At 54.1% G+C, this 18,582-nt stretch overlaps 1 protein-coding gene across 2 annotated transcripts; it reads right to left on the bottom strand.

The window, feature by feature from the left end:
• Positions 1–1,090: 1,090 nt before the first annotated feature.
• On the bottom strand, positions 1,091–14,851 carry TBX3 (T-box transcription factor 3). 2 transcript variants are annotated; one of them, XM_065692110.1, is made up of 8 exons: positions 14,418–14,851; positions 13,375–13,819; positions 11,373–11,640; positions 10,033–10,179; positions 7,791–7,867; positions 6,344–6,501; positions 4,066–4,769; positions 1,091–3,444 (listed from the first exon to the last, which is right to left on the bottom strand). In XM_065692110.1, the coding sequence occupies exons 2-8, from the start codon at positions 13,767–13,769 to the stop codon at positions 2,998–3,000; spliced, it is 2,196 nt and encodes a 731-aa protein (XP_065548182.1). In that variant the 5' UTR covers positions 13,770–13,819; positions 14,418–14,851; the 3' UTR covers positions 1,091–2,997. The 2 variants fall into 2 exon arrangements, with proteins under 2 accessions (XP_065548182.1, XP_065548180.1); XM_065692108.1 differs by lacking the exon at positions 14,418–14,851 and having other exon boundaries at positions 13,375–14,391.
• Positions 14,852–18,582: the final 3,731 nt, after the last annotated feature.

Raw genomic sequence — 18,582 nt, 5'->3', positions numbered from 1 at the left:
TGGGCCACCCGCTCAGCCCAAACCTTCCCCCCCCCGCAAGCACAGTGAGTTTAACATACACACACCCACCAAGCTGAAATGGGAGGGGTCCCATCCGCTCATGAAGGGGACTTGAGCTGGATTTGATGTGCAGGGGATGGGGGGGCTTGAGGACCTGTTAAAAATCGGAGTTTTCTCTTCATTTTCCCCCACCGAAGCTCGCTTTATCTCGCCGGTGCAGGGGCCAAGGGCCGAGTATCAAACAGGATACAGGCTGGAAGTACATCCTTATAATATTTATTACTGGCGGAGGATGAATCACTTTCCAATATATGGGCCACTAACTTTTGACGGGAGGCGGGGGGGAATCTCTTTAGCAGAGAGAAATATACATGTTGTGCTAAAGGATGTGCTCATGGGCTGGCAAAGGTACAGGCAGGAGCTGCCAGGTCTCAGTTCTCTTCTCAGTGACCTCCCAGGCCACTGGTCCAGCCTGGATGCCTGCCCCCGTTCCAGCTATTTTCTACTTAATCTCAACATATCTCGCCCAAGGGCAAGAAGGGGCGAAACCAAGGGAGGAAAAAACCAACAAACTCCTCGATTTCCAGGTGATAACTGACTGGAAAAGCCAATTCCTCTGCCCGGACTGGAGGGAAAACAAGCCCAGCAGCTCCTGAGCACTTTACCTGGAAACTTTGAAGGAGGGCTCTGCATTAAAATTTAACCGATCGATTCTCTAATTCTTCACTTTTGCGTTATTAATTTATGACAGATAAAAGCATAGCTGAGCCTTTCTCATTAACTTTTCAAACGCCACTTAATATTGTTCCATTAAAAGAGGTGACTGAGTAGCCTCTGGATCGACTTTAAAAGAGGGGTGAGGACGAAAAAGGTACATTAAACAGCTTGCTTAAAACTCGTACTTTCCCACCAACAATTCAAACGACACCATCACGGCTGGTTCGTACTAGCTCCTTCCAGCAGAAATAGCTTAATATTGGGATGGGGGATGGAGGAGAAAGGCAGGCGAGGGATATATATCTTTCAACCCCTCCATCCTCCCAGGCACGTTGGGGAGGGTTGGGGTGAAGGCATTTCACAGTACGCCCAAGACATTTCAATAAAAATTTATTGAAACTTCAGTGACTTTTAAAAGGGGGGGGGGGGGGAATACAGAAAAAAAAATAGAAATAGCAAGAACTTCTCAACATTTATATAACACAAAATATACCTTCATTAGTTTTGGTTTTTCCTTTGAACCAGCTCTGAGCACCTGACTTTCAAGCCAAGAGAATACGCACTCACTCAAACAAAGACAACGATAAGCACAGTAGTAAAACTCCATCGTGGGGTTCGTTGGGGGTTTTCTTTTGAGACACACCAAGGAAACGGGGGGGGGGAGAAATAATACAAAGTAAAGACACTCTCAGAATCTTCATCGTTTTCCTTTCTCTCAAGCCGCTGGAGAAGCCTGTTGTCGCGTGTATAACTTTCTGTTGATATCCTATACGGAAAGTAGCGCTTTGAACACTGAAGAAATCGAGGATTAAAAGCTACCATGGCACATCGCCTTTCCTTTTAATCTTTCCTTCTTCTTCTTCTTTAAAGGTCTTTGATTAATTTTGCTTGTTTCTGCTTTGCCTTTTGCGGTCGGCTCCTTTACAAAAAGACGAGGTCAGGTTCTCTGGGGTGAACTCCGATTGAAAACGTGAGCCCTCAGAAACGGGGGATTTCTCCTCTGGGTCGGGGTGTATGTTTAAAGGAATTACGAACTTGAAATGAAAACGACTAAAAATAAAACCAGAAGAGGCACAAAAGAAGACGGCTGCAGTCGTATTTACAGAGATATGTACAATGTCAATAAATTAAAGTTTAATTTCGAGTATTCATATTCCACGTATTTACAAGAGTTATCAAATAATTACATAAATACTTTGTTTTAATAATAGTGTCCGCTCTTTTCTTCTTCTCAGTATGTTTAAACCTTGTTATTGCATATACAATTAGAGGGAAAGCTGTGATAAACCTACAGTCAAGCTAGAGGGTTGGAGATAAAATAAATTCACTTCTTTTTCTCTTTCCAACTACACTTCGTATTGTTGTTGCTACAGGGAGAATGGTTTAAGGTAGGTCTTATTTTTGTTGTTTTTTCATTATTATTATTAATAATAATTTTTTTTCCCTGGGATTCGAAACGAGCATTCAAAAAGAAACAAAACCCCACCGAAATCAAAAGTAACACACCACCCTCCCCCCCCCCCAAAGAAAAAGCAGACTACTATGGAACATGCAAAACCAGCCACCGGCTGGCTCTCAGGCATCACAACGATATTTGAAACACACAGCTTCCCTTAATATTGACTAAGGGGGTTGTCGTTCACAACCCGCCCAGGAAACAACTGCTGAAGAACCGATATGCGAGTTACTTACACACTTCTCTTTTGGAAAGAAAAAACAAATCACTTCTCTTGCTTATTTTTTATCCATACGTTTGTTTTGACTTTTTTTTTTTTCTTTATTTTTGCTTTAAGGTGGTTTTTTTTTCTGGTTTTTTTTCTTTTTTTTTCCGGTTTTTGGTTCATTTCGGGATTTTTTTTTTTTTACACAGTTTTAAAAATCAAAATAAAAAAAAAAAGAAACAAAAGAGGATGCCACAACCCCGCCGGTGACCCGGCTCGGCCAGGCCGCTCCCTGCAAGCAGCCTCCAACCCAGCTCTCCCACCCCGGCTCCACTCTCCCATCCTTAACCCTCTCTCCCCCGCCCCTCCTCACCCCCTGCTTCACCAGATACCTTTTAGTTGATAAACGCTCACACAACACTGCGGGGGGGGTGGTGGGGGGGGTGGTGTTATATTAAAAACACAAAATAAAGGGGAAGAAAAAGACAAGGGGGGGGGGTAAAAATCCCCCCAACGAAACAAAACCCAAACATTCGCGGGGTGGAGGATGTGGTTTCTTTCAAACAAAGTGCACTGCGAGACTGATTTGAAATGAGCTCCCGAAGGCGGTGGGGGGGGGTTACGGGGAGCCGCTGCGGGATCTGTCCTGCTTGGGGTCGAGCCCGCTGACCAAGCGCTGGATGTTCTGCAGTTCGCTGGTGGCCGCCTCCTTGTCCGCACCCAGTTTCGGGGAGATGGACACGGAGCCGGAGGAGAGGGTGGACGAGCGGCTGGTGAGGTCTGAGGCGGAGTCCAGGGGCACGGAGCCGGGGCTGGCGGCCAGCCCAGCCGCTTTACCCTCGCCGGAGCCGGCGGCCAGGCCGGGCAGGGCGGTGGTGAGGAGGCTGCTGCCGTCGGGCAGGGGCACGGGCAGCGGGTAGGGGCTGTAGCGGAGCCGCGGCCGCACGGCGCTGAGGAAGGGGTGCCGGTGCACAGAGCTGGAGGCGGCGCTGGAGGCGGCGGCCGCCGCTGCCATGTAGGTGTAGGGGTAGGGGAAGAGGCTTCCGAAGGGAGACATGGCCAGGCCCTGCGGGACGGGGGAGGAGAGAGAAGGGAAAGGGTTACGAGCCTGCACTACTCCCCCCCCTTCGGGGGATGCTCCACGGCACCCCCACGCCGGCATCCCCGCCGCGCACACACCACTGGGAGAGCTGACAGTGGCCAAGCTGCTGGCCACGGGAGGGGATGCAGACCCACCCAAGCAGTGCCGAGGCCAAAACCATCCGGACCCCCGAGTCAGACCCTGACCTGCACGGCTCCAACCTCTTCCCCGCCCCCCCTTCCGAGGGGAGGTTGTGGCCCAGTAGGGGCAAAATGAGGCAAGGCACATGCTGTCTCCCCTCATCTCCTCTGCAGGGCGATTTTCTTTCACTGGGTGAAACGCTCTGGCCCCACAGGTACAACCATACACACCCCACCCTTCCCCCGATGGGGCAGCCTCACTCCACAGAGCTGCTTGCTGTGCCGGGGGGGGCTGCCAAGACAAGGGAGTGAGGGTAAAATGCTTGGCTCCGGTGCAGTGGCACAGAAGCTAGAGGACAACGGGGGCAGTGTGTGAACGGAAGCGCTCCGGGGGTTCACGTTGGTGCCCTGCTGCCCCCCTTCCCCCGGGACGGAGCCCCCCTGCTCCGGGGTGGGGGTGCGGTACCTGAGAAGCCAGGACATGCTGCTGCAGATGGAAAGGCAAAGCAGCCGCCGATGCTCCTGAGAGTCCCTGGGCCGCTGCCGTGGCCATGACCGTGTTGTCCAGTCCCGACACACCGGCGGATGCCCCGGAGACGGTGGCGAGCAGGGGGCCCATCCCGGCGGCCATGCCGGAGAAAGCCCCCCCCATGGCGAACTGCCCAGGGTGCAGCAGCAGCGGGTGCCCGTTCCCCAGCGGGTTGAAGAACTGCTGGCCGGCCAGGGCAGGGGGAAAGCCGAGGTTTTGCAAATGTCCCTGGCTCAGGTGGGCCGTGCTGTCGGTCTGGACCGTGAGGGGGGCGAAGGGCTCTTTGCCCAGCAGCCGGTTCTCATCTACTTTGGGACCATCCCTGAGGGGGCTTTTCAGTTCCTCGCTGCTCAGGCTTCCCCCCCGGGTGCTGGAAGAGATCGTGGCCGGGCTGTGCCGCGAGTCCGGAGGGGCTTTCTCCGTCCTCTCTCGGCTCCGACTCCCCGCTGAGTCACTGGGGAAGAAGTGGCTTTTAGAGGGGCTGCCCCCCTTCTCCCGGGGGTCGTCTCCCGCGGCCGCGGCAGAGCTGGCGGGCGCTGGGGTGGTGGCTGTGGTCGTGCTGATTTTGCTCGTCTCGTTGGCTTCTAGCAAGGGATCGTCTTTGCTGTCTGCATCGCTGTCTCCCTCGCTGGGACAGAGATCTGCAAGACAAAGGGAGCCCGGGGCTGGGATCCGGCTCTGCGCGTCCCTAAATCCCCGTCGGGCTGGGGAGGGGGGCAGAGAGACTTCCTGGCCGGCCAGAGATTTAGGTGTAAATACTTCCTTTTATTATGATTATTCTCTATATAAATAAATACACCCCCCGCTCCCACCCCCCTCCCTATCCAAGGCAAGCCCGAGTTTTACCCAGCACAGCAAAACTGGCTGCGAAACAAAGCAGCGGCCCTAAGGAGGGCCCCCTCAGGCCAAGTGTTTTTGGGGGGGGGCATTGCTGCCTGGGGTATCGGCACCCCCCCAGCCCGGGAGCCTCCTGGCTGCTGGAGAGGCAGTGAAGCGGTAGGGTCGACCCCGTCCCCCCGGCAGGGCTGGAGAGCCTCGGGGATGCCTCTTCCAAGAACTTTTCCCAAGTTTTCAGCCTTTTTAACAGGCAAACTTTGAACACGGGCGCACACACACGCACACAGAGAGCAGCCTCCATCACCCCCTGCCTCCTCCTCCCTAAACGCATGCACGGCTTCGCTGGATTCCTCTGCACTTCATCTCCCAGTTTCAGCGCCCCAGGTGCGAAGCTCTGGTTTGCTTTTCGGGTCCCCTCCCAGCTCCCCTCCCCTTCTCTCGGCAGGACTTTAAACAAACGAGTAAAGCAACAACAAAAAAGAGGTTGTTTCCTCCTCCCCCTGCTTCCCCCCCCCAACCCCTGGATGGATTAATACATGGGAGAGAGCTGCAGACAGCTCCCAACCCCGCACGGGAAAGAATCGAGGGTGACTTTTCTATAACAAAGTTCGGGACTGTATCCAGGGGAAAGATCCTTCCTCTAATAACAGATTCAGAGAGGAATATTAATGGAGTGACTCCAGTTTTGAACTTTTGCCCCGTGGTCTGTCTTTGCTCCCTTGACTTGGAGCTGGCTCCTTTCTGAACCAAGGAGGGGAGGAATGAACGTGCAGCAGTGGGAGAAGGAGGCCGGGGGAGAGGGAGAAGGCGAGAAACAGTGGGGAGAGAGAATGAGAGGAAAAGAGGGGGAAAGGGAAAGACAAAAGGAAAAGAAGGAAAGAAGGAGAAGGAAAGAAGGAAAGAAGAAGGAGGAAAGAAGGAAAGAAGAAGGAGGAAAGAAGGAAAGAAGAAGGAGGAAAGAAGAAAAGAAGAAGGAGGAAACAAAGAAAAAAGAAGAAGGAAAGAAGGAAAAAGAAGGAGGAAAGAAGGAAAGAAGAAGGAGGAAAGAAAGAAAGAAGAACAAGGAAAGAAAGAAGAACAAGGAAAGAAGGAAAGAAGAAGGAGGAAAGAAAGAAAGAAGAACAAGGAAAGAAGGAAAGAAGAAGCAAACAGCAAGAAGGACAGAGATTGGAAAAGAAAAGGGGTCAAAAAGAGAAAGAAGCTTGAAGAAAGAGAAGACAGTAAAGAGAGAAAACAGAAAAGAAGGAAAGATAAAGGAAAGCAGGAATGAAGGAACGTGGGTGCTGGAGGGCAGTGTTACAGGCTGGGATCTGTCCCCCGCACACAGAGCCAGGGCCCAGGCTCTCCTCGGGAGGGACCCGGGGGCCGCAGCTCTCACCTTTGAGGCTGGAGGTGCCGACAGCAGGCACGGCGGGGCAGGAGGACTGGGCGAAGCACTTGAAGGCCGTCTGCTCGTTGGAGGACTCATCCGAGGTGGGGTTTTCCTTCTTCTGCCTCTCGTCGTACACCCGCATGGACTGCAGGGTCAGCTGCTTCCTATGGGCACATGCACTCGCTGGGCGAGCGGACCCAGGGACCCCCCCGGGACCCTCATCCCTTCCCCAGTCCTGCTCGAGTTCCTATTTGGGGATGACTAGGGAAATGAAGGGCCAAGGTCCCCTCGAGGGGGGAATGCCTTGGCTGCTAATGAGAGGAGATTTCTTGGAAGCAGTGAGCAGCTCCTCAGCAAAGGCAGATATTAAAGACGAGAGGCGGAGGGGAGAGGGAAGCATTCCCTGGAGATTAGCTTTTAAAAGGCGAGGATGTTCCAGAGATATGAGCCATCTTAATGGTTGCTAAGATTGCTAGGAAGTGGTTATTTTGTTAGGCACTTTATGTAATCTTTTCACCAACAATTAACCCGGAGTAAAAATCTATTTATATTTAGAGAGAAATTAGAAATCATTTCCGTCCTGTGGCTCCAGCATTGGCTCTATTTTCACACTGGCGGACACAAGGAGCTGGCATGTGTGTGTGTGTGTGTATGCACCAGGCTCAGGGCTAGGTAAAGAGAAAGGCCTCTTGTTTTACATTACATTTCCAAGCCCCCTTTTTGGGGGAGGAAGGGGGGCGGGTGGTTGTTAAAAAAGAGGAATGAACAGATTTATTCATTATCTAAACGCGAGTGCAAATGGCTAAAATAAAAACAAAATAAAGACATATCCCCCATCAAAGAAAACAAAAATCATCCCTTTCTCTATTTTTCCCATGATTAAAAATGGAATTCTGGAGTCCATTAAAACGAGTCCTGTCCATCTGTCTACCTGAGGCACAAACTGCATCCTGCTGCTTTCAGTAACAGACAGAGATTCTTCCATCATTAATTACTTCCATATTCACGAGATACCTCTGTCACAGCAGTTTATTTCCATGTTTCTCTTCCATATATTCGTCTTTTCAATACAGTCCCAGCGAAAACACCGGAGATTGAGCCAGCGATCACCTCTGCCCTTACTTCTCCCTCTTTCCCAGTCCCACATACTATAATGTAACATTCCCTCTCAAAAACTTAAGGAAAACTTCTTTCTCCGGTGATACCTGCTTAATAAACCACCAGCCCATTGGCAAGCCATTCCCTGCACCATGAAAACAAAAAAACCCATGGAAAGCAGGAAAGAATTCCCATGCAATCAGCTTGGCATGATTAACGCCAAGATCCTTACGAATTTTGGCGGGGGAACTTGTGGTTTGGAGGCAAGGCGAGGTGATTTTGACCTCTGCTCGAGTTCTGAGCTTTACCCACAAAACCCCAACGAGGCGCCTCTATATAATCTATCCAGACTCACCTTTTTTCCCTCCTTCCATTGCCGGTGTCCCGAAAACCTTTGGCAAAGGGGTTGTTGTCAATTTTTAATTGAGTAATCTATAGGATGGAGAGAAATAAAAACAAATAGGCAGGGGGTTGGGACAGAAATAAGGAGATTTTTGTGTTAAAAACCAGCAGCAAAGAGACCTCTCTCCCCAGTTTCCCCAGTGCCTGCAGGATCCCGGCAGGAGCAGGACGGGAAGGGGGAGAGATCCCTAGTTTTGGTGTGAATCTCTCTTTTCCCCAGCCAGTTTGGAGGCAGCTCATCCCCAACCCCCTGTCAGGGCTGGCCAGTGACCCCGGGCTGCGGTGGCAATGAAAGAGCCCCGTGTTGCTGCCACCGCATCGGAATTAATTGAGCTGTGCAATGCGATCCATGCAAGTTATGCCTGTGCTTAAAACTCTTTAAATGCCATAATTAAACCGCAAAGGAATCATGCCCACCCCATCCCCCTTGCTATAATAAAATACTTTATATAATCGCATTATGCTCCGCGTGTGCGTTGGGGCGCTGGGGGTGCCAGGAGCCAGTTGATTTGGGGGGGCAGGGGGTTGGTAGTACGTAAGTTTTCCGGTGGATGCTTGGGGTTTTCCTCGGGATTCAGGGAACGACTGCTTCTTCAGGAGTTTGGAGGGATTGGGGGGGGTGCATGACACCCCGTACCCCTGCATACAATGAGCGGAAGCTGATTCAAAGCCCAGCCGGGGCTCCCGTGGCTATAATGGGATAAGGACAACGGGAGCCGGGATGCTCAACTCCCGGTCCCGGACCAGGCTGGAAGTGCCGCAGTCCCCACAGTTTGAGGGCAGAGCAGGACACGGAAAAGCAAATCCCTGTCTGCAGCTGAGCACTGGGCAGGACCGGCACCGGCCACCGCATTACCACCCGCCACCCCCCCTCGCTTCCACCCGGGATCAGCAAAGAGCAGGAAAACCCACTGCTAAAACCCAGCAGGAGTTTTAATCCAGGTGATCCCGGCCGTGCCTTCCTAGCGGCCGGCGAGGGCTCCCGCCACTCCCGCATGCCGTTTTCCAGGCGATTTCATGGCAATCAGACAACTATGCTCATTTCGGTCCTTCAACCAAGCCGGCCCCAGCTGACAGAGCCCAAAGCAAAGGCTACTCTCTGTACACACATTTTCTTTCCATTTCCTTGCAAGCGCCCGACCGCAGAAACAGAAGAAAATAACCCGAGCCCCAAGAGGGAGAAGCGGCTTTTTGGAAACGGAGGGTAGAAGGGATGGAGTCGCCCGTTTTCACTCCTTAATAGTGAAGGATGTGAAGGCGCAGAGAGAGGGACGGAAAGCTGCAGCGAGTGGGCGCTGCACATCCAGACCCTCCGCGCTTAATGCACACGCGTGCAAAGTTATAATTTATAGAGAGGTAAAAAAAATAAATCAAAGCCCCCTTTTTTGGCTCTTTCCCTTCCTTCCACTTGACTTAATTATCATAAATTCACCATTTGCCACTCTCCCAGATATACCACCTTGGTCGCAAGCGACAATAAACCAGTAGAAACGGGAAGGCAGCGTCCGCAGCGCTGCAAAACTTTCTCACACTGGCTCTTTCAGACCTCGCAGCTAAATTCGAGCGAGATAGCCCTCTCTGATCAGAGCATATTTCTGCACCACAAAAAATAATAAAACACTGCAGGATGCAAGAAAAAAAAAATCATAATATAATAATAATAGGAACCAGACGTGCGCTCCAGCCTTATTGCCAATTGCTGTTAAAGGAGCTAAAACAGCACAAAGGCCAGGAAGAATTACAAAATCTCCAGCCCCGCTGCTCTCCCCCTCTGTCTTTCGACACACGGAGCTGAGTCTCTTTTTTTCCCCTCTTTTTTTCCTTTTCTGATGCATCTTAGATTCAATTCACACCGAGAGCAGCGATCGCGATCCCCAACCCCATCCTACCTCTTTCCACATACTGGGGAGCGGTACCGGTGAAATAAAAAGCTTAAGAGCCCTAAACGGCCTCCCCAACCCCCCAGACCTCCCTTTTAATTGCCTTCCCCGAGGTCAGTACTAGGAGGGTGCCCGACCCCCTCCCCCGGCGCCTTCCCGAAGTTGGATCCAGGAGATTTGGGGGGAAAAGACGAGGAAAAGATGGGGGGAGGGAGAAGAGCGGGATGGGCTTCGTGATTTTAAGGGAACAATGCAGAGCAGAAGTTCTTTTAAAAGCCAAAACACGTAAAACAAATCCATTCTTAATCTCCTTACCTTATCATTCTGGTATGCGGTCACTGCGATGAATTCAGTCTCCGGGAAAACGTAGGTCCTGAACGTGCTATAGGGAAGCTTGAGAATATCGTTGGCTCGGACGATGTGGAACCGGGGCTGGTACTTGTGCATCGAGTTTAAAATGGTCTGGGGGTAGGGGAGCAGCGGCCGGCAGCAGAGAGCGGACGGGGAGGGGGGGGAAGAAGACGGTCATCAGGAGCAAGCACCCCTGCCTCGCACTTCCCCCCAGCCACCGGCACTTTCTCCTCCTAATTTGCCTTCCCTCTCCTTCCTCCACTCACTCCTCCTCCCCGCCGAGCACACTCCAAACACACGCACACGCCTTGCAGCAGCCAACAAAAAGCACTGACAGCTCCAGCTCGCCGGGGTTAGGCTCATCCGCTGGCCTTTTCGGAGGGGGAAAGGGAAGGAAAATCCCAGCATAGCTCTCTTAGGAGAGGGGGAGAAACCGCCTCGGCTCGGGCCGCGAAGTGCTTTGATTTCAAAGTGAAAGAAAACTAAAAGCGAAATAAAAATTAAACCCAAGTAAAAAAGCAGCAGCAGCTACAACAGCAACACGACCACGAGAGCCTTGGCTAGGTCTAATTGCTCGCCCCAATCCACTTAAGGCCTTCTGCGACAGGCAAAAATGTATCGTCTAATCAAATCACAGCCAGCAAATGCAATCTTCGGCACATTAGAGATCCCCCGACCGCGGTCACCACCAGCAACCCCCTGCTCCGAGGCGGAGGCTTGCCCAGGAACAGAAAGAAATGGCCAGGATCGTCAGAGCACTTATCAGCAGGTTTGTTTGATTTCACTCTTAGGGTAAGTTTTTATCTCTGCACACCCAGTAAATGTAAAGGAGTGGATAGACATGAATGGGCAACTTGACCTCTGATTTTGGTCCCTGTTTATTTTCACTCTGGCTTGCTTTACATTATCCAGATTAATATATATTTAAATGTTTGCATACTTAGGCCTTTAAGTCCTTTATACACACGCACATATCATTTTCCTATGCTTAAAAAGCGTGATCGACTTTATTAAAGAAAATAAAATAGATATAGAAAGTCACCACAGCTCTAACAAATACCCAGTTGCGCTGTGCTGGGAATATACCTCTCTAAAGTTAATGCTGAATGGCACGGAGAGGATACAGAACAAACTCGAGCGTTCCATCCTGACATCAGGAGCACTAAAGATCAGGGAATTCTGTAAACCAGGCCGAAGCGCGTTATTCCCTGTTTCCCTGCCACGGGAGCTGCGGGCCCAGCTCTGGCTGGAGCAGGGGGTCCAGAAGTAAGGAGGGGGCAAAGCAAAGGGGAAAAGGCACTTACAAATCCGTGCTTGTCAGAGATGTTGTTAGTGAGCTTCAGCTTGTGAAAGGTGACGACTTTGGACATCCATTGTTCGCCGGTGGCCGGGCTGTCCGGGTGGATGTACATTCTCTTTGGCATTTCAGGGTCAGCTTTCCCGGCTACCATCCACCGGGAATTATGGAATTTGTACCTACAATCATCCGCCGCCACAATATCCATCAATAAAATGTACTTGGCCTTTTTATCCAGTCCAGTGCATCTCACTTTAAATGGAGGAAACATTCTCCTATGGGCAGAGAGGGAAGGGGTTGGAGGGGTGTAAAGAGAAGACAAGACGAAAATAAAACATAGTTAATTACAGCGTTTAAAGAAGCTCCTGATTCTCGGTAGCGCTTCTATCAAGCAATCGCTTCAGCTCGAAGCAGCAAAAAGCCTCTCCCCTCCTCCGCCCACAGCGAAACGGTTGCTCAAACGCCTCAAAGTTTCAGGAGAAAATGGTCCCTGGGATGGAAAGCAGAGAGGGAGAGGTCCGTGTTCCTTAGGAATCTGCAGGCGCCTTCCCTCTGCCACTCCTGAGCCCATAGAGCCTCAGCTGGGGCTCTCGGCTCTCCCTTTATTTTCCTGCTAAACAAAGAAATGCGAACAGCTCGCACCCCGATAAAATACCTATTCCGCATGATTCTGACCCAATCCACCAGTGAGGAAGCGGAGAGGGGATGTTTTCACTTTCCAGAAGAGGAGGAAAAATTAAGCAGCCCTTTCGGTTGGGCGGCTGCGGGGCTCCCCCCCGCCGGGGACAGCCCATGGTGTGCGGGGGGCTCCCCGCATCCCGCACCGCGCTACCCGGCCGGGCTCCGAGGTGCAACAGGATACCACAAATTTGCTGTTTATTATATCGAGCGGTTGGCATTCAGCGATCTCAACTTAAAAGGAAACACATGACTTTGGAACATGTAAGAGCGCTTAACACCGGCCGAGGCTTTCGCGCAAAAACTGTCGGACCGCAATTAACACAGGAAAACTTCGGGAAAGCAGTAAAATGGGTGAAGGGGGTTTTAGCCTTTCCCTCCTTGCTGCTCTTAGTTCAGTTTTCCTTTCCCCTGAGCCTGCAACTGGTGCCCTGCAAGTAGGTGAAACTCCAGCAAGGCAGCAGCAGGCCATCTAAGAAGACTTTTCAGGAGTGGCTTCCTCGAGTCATTTTCCTGGCAAATTACACGCGAATTGTTTAGGAGGTTTCTAATAAAGTCCCTTAGAAAAACACCCGGGTGCAAAGGGGGTTTTCCCCCCTCTGTGTCATCCCTGCGATAGGTAGAGTTGTAAAAGAGAGCAGATGTCAATAGAGAGAGGGATTTCAGGTGGGTAAAACTCTAAAAGGCAGAAGCGCGGAGCACGGACGAGCCGGGTGGGTTCATTCATTCCCGGGAGAAGGTTTCACGACCGTAGGGACGAGAGCTACGGGGCCGGGAACCGCTGCGTGCCTTTGGCAGCTTTTTGTGCTTTTCCAGCTAGAATTAGTCAGCACAAATGCACGCCTAGATCCCAGCAGAGAGAGGCGTAAGGGAAGCGACCGATAAGCTGAACCTATCTGCCCTCCTGCAGCTCCTGCCTCGCCAGCAGCGAGCCGCCGCTCCGGAGAATTTTTTCCTTCATTCCCCCTTCCTTTTCCTGAAGGAAGAAAACCTACGTGCAGCAGGGCTGAAATGAGGCCGGCTCCTTTGCCAACCCCAAGTGATTTTCTTTCTGCTCCCAGTTTTCCCCAAGTACCATTAAGCTAGAGAAGCACGAAAGGGACCCTCTCGCTGAGCAGGGCCGGTTCGTGGCGGAGCCTTTCCCCGCAGTGTTGCTGCCCGAGTTGGGCTGCCTAAAACTTCACGTAATTCCAGGTGAAAGGAGCTTTATGGAGATAGCCTCCCATGAAAGAGCCTTGCTCCGGAGCAGCTTGGTGGGGTGCTCAGGGGCTGAGGGGTGAGGGAGAGGGGTGGAAACACAAGAAAGACGCAAACCCCCGACCCAGACCTACCTTCCCGATTTGGTAATCACCATCTCCGTGCCTCTTTTATGGAATTGCTCCCAAAGCTCTTTGGCTTCCAGATGCACTTTCGGATCATCTTCTACCTCTTCTTCTGGCTCCAGAGTTTTTAAAGGCCTCAGATGGGCTGCTGCCTGGTGACCCAGGGAAGAAAAGGGGATACCAGTCTCTGCAGCCCCCACTAACTGATCCATGATGGGTTTAGCCAGAGCCCCGGGAAGGGAAAGAGCAGCCGCCCCGTTGGGAGGCAAAGCCAGAGCCGGGAAGAAGGGAGGCTGATGTCCCAACACAGCGCTCATGGCAAAGTCCGGTGCCCGGTGCGGTAAAAAAGGATGATAAGCCATGCTTGTCCCAGGGATTACTGGATCTCTCATCGGTATATTCATCCACTCCACTCCTCGGTCTTCCTACTGCTGGAGTAGTCCCGGAGTGGTTTCTAACAGCACATCATGAAGAAGAAAAATTAAGATAATAACAATAACAGCAAGAAATCACCAAAAATAAAAATACAGGGTGGGGGGAAACAAGCTCTAGACAGCACAGTACATGGGGGAGAGGCAGAACTTCTACAGCCTACAACTTCCCGAGCCGGGGCACATCCCCAGCCCTCGGGACAGCGGATTAACAGGATTGTTCATTATTAGTCCTGCTTTTTTTTGTCTTCGGTCTCTGCGGTTTGCCTTTTTTTGTGTGTGTGTGTCCTGAGTGGAAGTCCTTGCGCTGGAAAAGAAACGCCGAAGAAGGGAGGGGGGGGGGGGGGAAATCCACCGGGTTCGCTGTCTGCTCCTGTTGCCGCAGAAGGGCTGGACAAGCCGAGTTCCCCTTTTTTTTCTTCTTCTTCTTCTTTCTGTTAGTCTCAATCCCCCGTCTCTTCTTTCGTGGCGGAGGGTGACGGCTCGAAGCTGGGTTTGCTTTTTGGGTGGCTGGCTCTCTCCCCCCCCTCCCCCCCACCCCTCCACCTTTCCTCCGTACGGTCAGGCTGCAGAGCAGAGGCTGGGAAGGGAGGGAAAGCAGAGAGAAGAAAACAAACCCACCCCCCCCTCGCCGGCCGAGGAAGGCTCCTGAGCAACCTTCAGCAGGAAAAACTTGTAGGGAAATCTCGGTTTTGCCTCGCCTTCCCCCCTCTCCAAGAAGGAGCTGGTCAGGGTGCCCTGATTTCCATCAGGATCTCTTCTTTCTTTCACCCCGTTCCTTTGCCTTTATTTTTTTTTTCCCTTCTCTTTCTCTTTCACTCTACCTTAAAAATAAAAAAAAATCTGGAATAATTATACTTTTGTCTCCTCTCCAGCAGCGCTCCAGCAAAGGAGAGAGGGAGAAAGAGAGGGAAAGAGAAGGGGGGGGGGGGGGGGAAGAGAAAGAGAGGAAAAGAGAAAGAGAGAGAGAGGGAGAAGGAGCCTCTCAGCTCTGAGAATTCCCTGTGAGTCTGTGCTCTGCGTGCACCAGATTGTATGGATGTGTTGTGGGTTACAAGGGAGCTGGAGCCTCCTTGATTGGCTCTTTGACGCTTTCGGACCAATTGTGAGGCTCCATAGGCGTGGTTTTGACAGGTCGAGTGGAAGGGGGACAGAGCCGAGTTATAAAAAGAAGGTGTCGGAAACTGTAACGCTGCAGCAAAGCATCACTAGTACTCCGGGCCGTGTGAATATGTCAACATGATCAGAGGGGAGGGCGCAGGCAGCGCCGGGGAGGGCGGCCGGCAGCACCCGCCTCTCGGGGGGGGGGGGGGGGGCTCTTGGGGGCCGCCTCCCCCCAGCCCCGGCTCCCCGCGATGGCCGGCCCGGGTATTTCCAGCGCTCTCTCCTCCGCCCGCCTGCCCCGGTAGGAGCTTCCCGAGCAGCGGCTGCTGGCAGCGCTGGAGAAGCGGCGAGGGCACGCCGGGAGTTGGGATGGGGAGGCTCCACGCATGGTGGTAGGGGTCCGGCTCTGGGTGCCCCCCTGCTCCGCCGCACCGTCCCCCAGCTCTGCCTCGGCCCGCAAAGGGAGGGGGACGCACGGTGCGCTCCCCCCGCCCCGGAGCTCCGGACCCACCTCTGCCGGCCGCAGGGCCCACAGCGCTGCACGCCCATCCCCGCCGCGTCGCGGCTGCAGCCGGTCCCCGCAGCCACCGGGGTTGGTGTTCGTCATCCCCCCCCCCCCAACTCCCGTTGCCCCCCCCCTCCAACGGGAGAGTTGGTTTCTTTAAACGAGACAAGACCTCTAGGCCGGGGCTCGGAGCTTTCCTTCCCCCCATAGATCTGGGGGTGAGCTCCGGGGGGCGGTGGGAGCCGGCCCGGGAGATGGCTCCGCGGGTCCCCCCCGACCGCGGCTCGGGGCTCGGCTCCGGCTGCCGCGGCCGCCGTTATTATTGTTGTGAGCGGCTGCAGGCTGCAGCTCGGAGAGCAGGGGCCGCAGCTCGGCTCAACCCCGGGCCTGGCTGTTGCTAATCAATCCATAGGGAAGGTTGAGGGGAAACGGCTGGAAAACGGGAATTTACTTCTTTCTTTTCGTATTACGCCTTTTTTCCCCCCTTTCTTTCTTCGGCGCTGATGATTAAGGCCACTCGGCTGGCACCGGCGCCGAGAGGGTTACGCTCCCACACCCCTCCTCTTCCATGAGGTGCGCGGGGAGGAGACGGGAAGTGCGGCTTTCCCTGCGCCCGGGCCGGGGCAGGGCCGGGGCAGCGCCGGGCGGGGGGGGCCCATCCGCGGGTTGCCCCCGTGCCCGGGCCCTCTTGGAGCCAGCCACCCCCCTGGGAAGGCATCACGCGTGGGGCTGCGCCGGCCCCATGGAGAGGGAAGGAAGAGCCGGGCAGGATCCGCTTGGGAAGTTTATGGTGGTGGTGGGGTGAGGACAGTGCAGAGGGGAATTGCGGCTGGGTGGGTGCGTGTCGTGGGAGCCGTGGGCATGTTGGGCACGGGGTGCCCACGGGTGTCGGGAGGGATATCCTAGCGCTGGGAGGTGCCGAGTCATCTCCCCATCACCTCCCCCGCCTCTCCGGGGGTAGCTGTGCGATCTTCCGACACCCCCATCCTGCTTTAAAGAAGGGAAGCTAATCCTCCGGGAGCGGAGCGGCGGAGCGCGGGGGCCCGGCGCTGGCTGCGCGCAGATGGGAGCGGAACCTCTAAAGTGATTAGCTCTTCTAACATTGCATTTTTGACGCACATGGTTAAGAGCGCTTGGCGCCAGCTTGGTGAAGTCCCTGTAGTAACCAGCGTCTAGGATCGCTTTGCATTCACCAAAATATCTCCCCTTTGGTCGACGGTGGGGGTGGATGGAGAAAAGAGGAGGAGGGAGGAAAGGAAGCGGGAGTAATGCGTTCAAAGAGGATGACGGGGGGGTGGAATCTGATGTGTTTCTCGAAGCCAGGAGCTTGGCTACCCGCGCGGCGCTCGGCTGCGCTGTGCAGCTAGTTACCAACCAAGGCAGCGAGTCTTTCCAGCCTCTGCTCGGAGCCGGTTCTCGGGCCCGGTAGGACCTCCCGAACCCTTATCCCTTCCCTGCAACAGAGCCCGCAAACAAACGCCCGGCGGCTTCCATAAGTTTGCCGCAATTTGCCTCAACCGGGCCCCGGGGACCAGGAGGCTCCCGACCAGGACAGTCGCAGCCGCTCCCAGCCCCGCCGCGCCCTTATCCCCGCGCCCGCCCCGCCGGTGCGCTCCCTCGGCTCCGCGGCAGAGGCCGGAGTCGCTGGCACCCTCCGCGCCTCTTCCGCGCACCTTGCGCCGCGCTCGGCACCCACCCGCGGAGGAAAATAAAGTGTTTTGCCGCTTATGATTTCCAATTCCAGCGTCTGGCTAATGGCGTGCAAACTTCCGCCAGTTCCGAGTGACCTCCCCGACGAAGCCCCCTGGAGACTCGTATTATGAAGGGAGGCTGCACTAATCTAAGATCAAAAGCGGGAAGGTGCGAACAGTCTTTGTCTCCCTTCGGCCGCCTCATTCCCCCTTCTGTGTGTGATAAATCTACCCTGGCGCCGACTGCGCGCTGGATGATTAATTTGCAAGCAAACAAAAGGGACCTGATGGCCAGCCATCTTAGTTAAATATTGGCCAGTGCTTCCAGCTACTTGTTAGCCGCCTCTTTGCCAGAAATAAGGAAGCGAGGCAGAGAAATAAATAAATGAGGCCCGCAGAAATAGATGGCGAAGTGGAAAGAGGGGGTAAAGGAAAAAAAAGATAAAAATAAATGAAAATAAGAAAGAGGAGATCCGTGCTGCCCATGGCAAAGGGCCGGGAGCGGGGCGGAGGGGGGAATGGGGCTGGTCGCAGAGGAGGCAGGGTGATAGCACGCTGAGATAGCCGGCTGCCCCGCGCCTCCCGGCCCGTCTGCAGGCTGGGCTTGCACCAAGGCCGACGCTATCTTGGCTCTTCAAAGAGGCATGAAAGGTCCCCGCTGTCCCCCCGGAGAGCGGCCAGGCCGGGGCTCTCTAATCTCGGAGCACAAGAGCTAAAGGCGGGGAGAGGGGAGGGGAGGCTCCCACCTTCCCCAGCGCCCCTGTCACCAGCACCTCGCTGGGTTTTCCCTGGTTCAATCCAGGCCGGAGGGAATGCGGAGCTGGCCAGACCGTGGGCCTTTGGTGGTGGAGCGGCTGGGAGAGCCCCGCTTGCTCAGATTTCACCCTCCTAAGCAACTTTTAGCGTTTACACGAGAGCTCGGGGCGTGCAGCGAGCCTTGCCCCCGTGTGTGTGTGTTGGAGGTGTGGGAGGAGAGAGGCGCTGGCTCTCTCCCGGTGGCCTGAAGAGCCAGCTGGAGGAAAAGGAGGCAAGAGGAAAATAAAGGCAGCCCAGCTTTTGGGGCCCACACGTCCTCTCGCAGGCCTGCAGGAGCAGCTCCGAGGCGTGTGTGTATGCGTGGATGGGCTGTGAAAGCGCTCCACGGCCTCTGTGTGTGTGTACGTGGAGATCTTGGTGCGCGGGGTGTGCGACCGGGGGCGATTCGTGCCCTGGGGAACACCGCAAATCCCTGTTCCGACTGCAAACCCCGAGGTGTCCCTTGCACCCACTGCGTGTGCCGGGTGCCCTACCGGAAAGAAGCCCTGGTGCGTGGTGAGCAGGGCCAACCCGCACAACGTAAGTGGGGTTTTGCATCCTACTTGTGCATTTCCTTATCACGCTGTCTGTCCCCAGCATCCCCAGGGGCCCAGACCCATCCTTCCTGCCAGCCGCCCCGTACCCTGCAGGATTCATCCCTCTCTCCTCCCTCCCTTTCCCCCGGCGACGC

Source organism: Lathamus discolor, chromosome 12 (genome assembly GCF_037157495.1).
Source record: "Lathamus discolor isolate bLatDis1 chromosome 12, bLatDis1.hap1, whole genome shotgun sequence".
NCBI classification, from domain to species: Eukaryota; Metazoa; Chordata; class Aves; order Psittaciformes; family Psittacidae; genus Lathamus; species Lathamus discolor.
The sequence above is the reverse complement of the archived record's forward strand: the minus strand, read 5'-3'. Positions and strand labels throughout refer to the sequence as shown.

Coding starts and splice junctions, on each gene's coding strand:
- TBX3 (XM_065692110.1), bottom strand. CDS start 13,769: ATGAATATACCGATGAGAGATCCAGTAATCCCTGGGACAAGCATGGCT. Junction 7,868..10,032: donor CCGCATACCAGAATGATAAG/GTAAGGAGATTA, acceptor TCCATCCTATAG/ATTACTCAATTAAAAATTGA. Junction 3,445..4,065: donor AGCATGTCCTGGCTTCTCAG/GTACCGCACCCC, acceptor CCCGTCCCGCAG/GGCCTGGCCATGTCTCCCTT.